This window comes from Uranotaenia lowii, unplaced genomic scaffold, assembly GCF_029784155.1.
Source record: "Uranotaenia lowii strain MFRU-FL unplaced genomic scaffold, ASM2978415v1 HiC_scaffold_464, whole genome shotgun sequence".
Taxonomy (NCBI): domain Eukaryota; kingdom Metazoa; phylum Arthropoda; class Insecta; order Diptera; family Culicidae; genus Uranotaenia; species Uranotaenia lowii.
In genome coordinates, this window is record NW_026598383.1 from 13,075 (window position 1) to 16,660 (window position 3,586).

The following is a 3,586-nucleotide window of genomic DNA, read 5'->3' on the forward strand; positions in this document are numbered from 1 at the left end:
GAATAGCTGTTCACACGTTGATACAAATCACATGTTTTGTTCAGCAAAGTTTAAGTGCACAAAAATCCACATCTTTTGATGGTATTGGTATCAAAAATATTTTACGCTTGGTACACATTTTGGTCAGTTGAATTCAAAATTTTTGGACCAAAAATTTTTTTTTTCTTGGAAATAGCTTGCTAGCTTTACATTTTGATACAAGTTTGGTTCATTTTGTTTTTTTTACGTGTAGTTTTTAACTCAAACAAAATTAAAAAAATATAAAATATATAAACTTTATGAAAATTTCTGGACCTAGAATTTATTTAAAATCAAATCTTTTGAAAGTGGACTTTTTTGAAGATCGCGCTTGCGGAACCTCTAAACATGATTTTTTTAGTCGGCCCCATACAAAAGTTTGTTCTGCACATCCTAATCTACCATTTGGAAGGTGTTCGGACGAAAAGAAAACCGGTTTTTGGAGCAATGCTCAAGCAGTAGCTCAAAACTAAAAAGGGAATCATTTATTAGTTTTAAGAATAAAGTATTTAGTTTGTTTTTCTTGCATTAAATGGTTTTCCCCGTTAGCGTCCTATCCGAACACGTTGTTAAATGTATGCCTTCTGCTAGGCTCGCCTGAATAACAATTTCGATTAATCAAAAGGTTCAAAAGATACAAATTCCTTACGGTTTACTACGGATACTTACGGTTTAGCAGTGAAAACGACAATTTTACTTTCACTTTTACTTATTTCGCGATACCAAATATAGCTAATTTTCGATTAGCGCTAGGAAGCAACAATGCACTACTGTTGGAGTTTTTATGCTAACTGAAAAAATCGTTCTCGCCCCCAACCGTCGATTCTGTCACTTTGACAAATGCGGCAAAACTTCGCCGCGCTCACTGGTTCGGCGGCGTCGCTGTTCGGGCCATGGTTGCCAGCGGTGCCAACATCGCCCCCGCCCGTAACTCTAGTGCAGGGTCCTTCGCCTGACTGGATTTACCACCAATCTCCAACACCGCAAGCTTGTTCACCGGACGACGCAGCTCCTTCCCATTCGCCAAACGCACCACAGCTCTGCGAATCACTCCGTCTCGCCCAGGGATGATCTGCTGGACCACGCCTCGCACCCAGGTCTTCCTGCTGTTACCATCGGCGATGTACACCAGGTCACCTTCCGCTACCGGTTGGCTGTCGGCGTGCCACTTCGTTGGTTGATCGATACAGGGCACATATTCTTTGACCCAACGTTGCCACAGGATGTCCGCTAGCTGGAGTGCTCGTTTATACTGGTCCCGTAAAGCTTCAGCAGGATTGGCCGTTTCCTCCACCTGATGATGTTCCCCGGACGGAAAACCTCGGAGGAAGTGATTTGGCGTTAAAGCTTCCACCTCCGATGACTCTTGGGGAATGTATGTCAGCGGTCTACAGTTGATCATTTCCGCAGCTTTGGCCAACACGGTTAGCAGCACTTCGTCGGTTAGTCGTCGGCCGTCGTCCAGAGCCTTCATCGCCTCCTTGGTTGATCTCACGAGCCTCTCCCAGATCCCTCCCATATGAGGAGCTGAGGGAGGGTTGAAGCTCCAGCGTGTGCGAGCTCGAGTAAACCTATCAGCACAAGCGGTATCGATTTGCAGTCCCAACTTTCCGTACTCCTTGCTCACAGCCTGGAAATTGGTCCCATTGTCCGAGAAGAACTCCAAGGGGGTGCCTCGGATGCCGGTGAACCTCTCGATGGCCATGATGCAAGATTGGCTGCTCAGACTATGGACCACCTCCATGTGCACGGCTCTGGTTGTTAAACACGTCATCAGCGCTACCCATCGTTTCTCCGATCGCCTCCCAACAGTGACCATGATTGGGCCGAAATAGTCTATGCCGACGAAACTAAATGGACGCAGCCCAGGAGTGAGTCGTTGATCAGGTAGGGGACCCATCTTCGGCTGTCTCGGCAGACACTTCTTTACTTTGCACCATCCGCAGTTCTTTACTATCTGTTTCACTGCTGCTCTCAAGTGTGGAACGTAGAACTGTTGCCGAACTTCGTTGACGACTGTTTCACCGTTAGCATGGCCGAATTGTTTGTGGTAGAACTGCAAGAGCAACGATGTGACATCATGCTCCCTGGGAAGAACTATCGGGAACCGCATCTCGAATGGTAACAAATCGGCGTAAGCACTCCTACCCTCAAGACGAATGATTCTATTCTCGTCCAAAAGAAGAGATTTCTTGTGAAGGGGACTATCACGTTCGATGGCGATCCATTTCTCCGGCGGCACGTCACGATTCTTCGTCAGTATTTTCAGCTCGTCACCAAATCCTTTACTTTGAGCTATCGCCCACAGAACTCCTTCAGCACGACGATGCTCCTCTTGTGTTAGCGGGACTACTGTACATTCCAAGGGTTTCATAACTAGTTTTCGGAGCTTTGAGGTTTCGGGAACGGGTACAACTTGGATCGGCTGACTTTCCTTCTTTCGACGGCAATTGGATGCAAACCGGAACAGGCATCCTATCGTGCGGACCATCACCAGCCAGCGTGAGAAACGTGTGCAGTCGATAAGCGGCTCAGGTAGAACAATATCGTGGAAGTTGTGGATTGCTCTAAGCTCTTCGGCAACATTCGGGGTCGGTTTCTCTCTTTGGGGCCATTGTTCTTCCGGAAGGTACAGAAAGTTCGGACCGTTCACCCACTGCTCATTCGACGATAGTTGGGGGCCATTCCCCCATTTAGTCAGGATGTCGGCGATGTTCAATTTAGTGGGTACCCACCGCCAATCATTGATGTTCGTCAGGGAGTGGATCTCGCCGATTCGGAAAGCAACAAACTGTTTGTAATTTCGATGGTCTGATACTATCCACGAGAGGACTGTCAACGAGTCCGTCCAGAAGAAAATTCTCAAGTTGCACAGGTTATGGTTTGCGAGAATCCATTGCGCCAGTCGCGCACTGAGAACGGCCGCCAATAGTTCCAGTCGAGGAATCGATAAATGCTGCAGTCTGGCCACCTTCGCTTTCGCGGCAACAATAGCACAATGTACTTGACCGTTGATGTTGATCCGGAAGTATGCTGCGCTCCCATAAGCGTTCTCGCTCGCATTCGAGAAAATGTGGAGTTGAATTGATTCGCGATCTTGGGGCGACGCGAAAGAGAAGTAGCACCGTGGAATCTTGAGCGCCTCTACTTCTGGCAGTGCTTTGATCCACCGCTCATTTGGCTGCTATTTGATCGCTGATGACTTCGTCCCAGCCGCAATTTTCGCGCCACAAGTCTTGGATTATCAGCTTCCCGTGGATAGTGAAAGGGGCAAGGTGACCGTGAGGGTCGAAAAAACTCATGACGCAGCCGCTTACTTGTCGCTTGGTAGGTCGTTGACTGCCGTCCATGAACGGCTCCAGATCAGTGCGGAGTTTGATCGAAAACCGGAAGACATCTTCGACTGGATCCCAGAACACACCAAGAATGCGCTCCATGTTCGTTGTCTTGTTGGCGCTGAAATGGACTACTTGGCGCTCCGTCGGCTCCTCCAATTTCTCCAGGACTTCGGTACTATTTGAGACCCAGTTGCGAATTCGGAACCCGCCTGCCGAGTGGATTTTCTTCA

At 48.0% G+C, this 3,586-nt stretch overlaps 1 protein-coding gene across 1 annotated transcript; it reads right to left on the reverse strand.

Annotated features, from left to right (window-relative positions):
- Positions 1–880: 880 nt before the first annotated feature.
- Positions 881–3,195, reverse strand: LOC129760131 (uncharacterized). The gene is made up of 2 exons (XM_055757715.1): positions 3,189–3,195; positions 881–3,114 (listed from the first exon to the last, which is right to left on the reverse strand). The coding sequence occupies exons 1-2, from the start codon at positions 3,193–3,195 to the stop codon at positions 881–883; spliced, it is 2,241 nt and encodes a 746-aa protein (XP_055613690.1).
- Between the last annotated feature and the right edge of the window lie 391 nt (positions 3,196–3,586).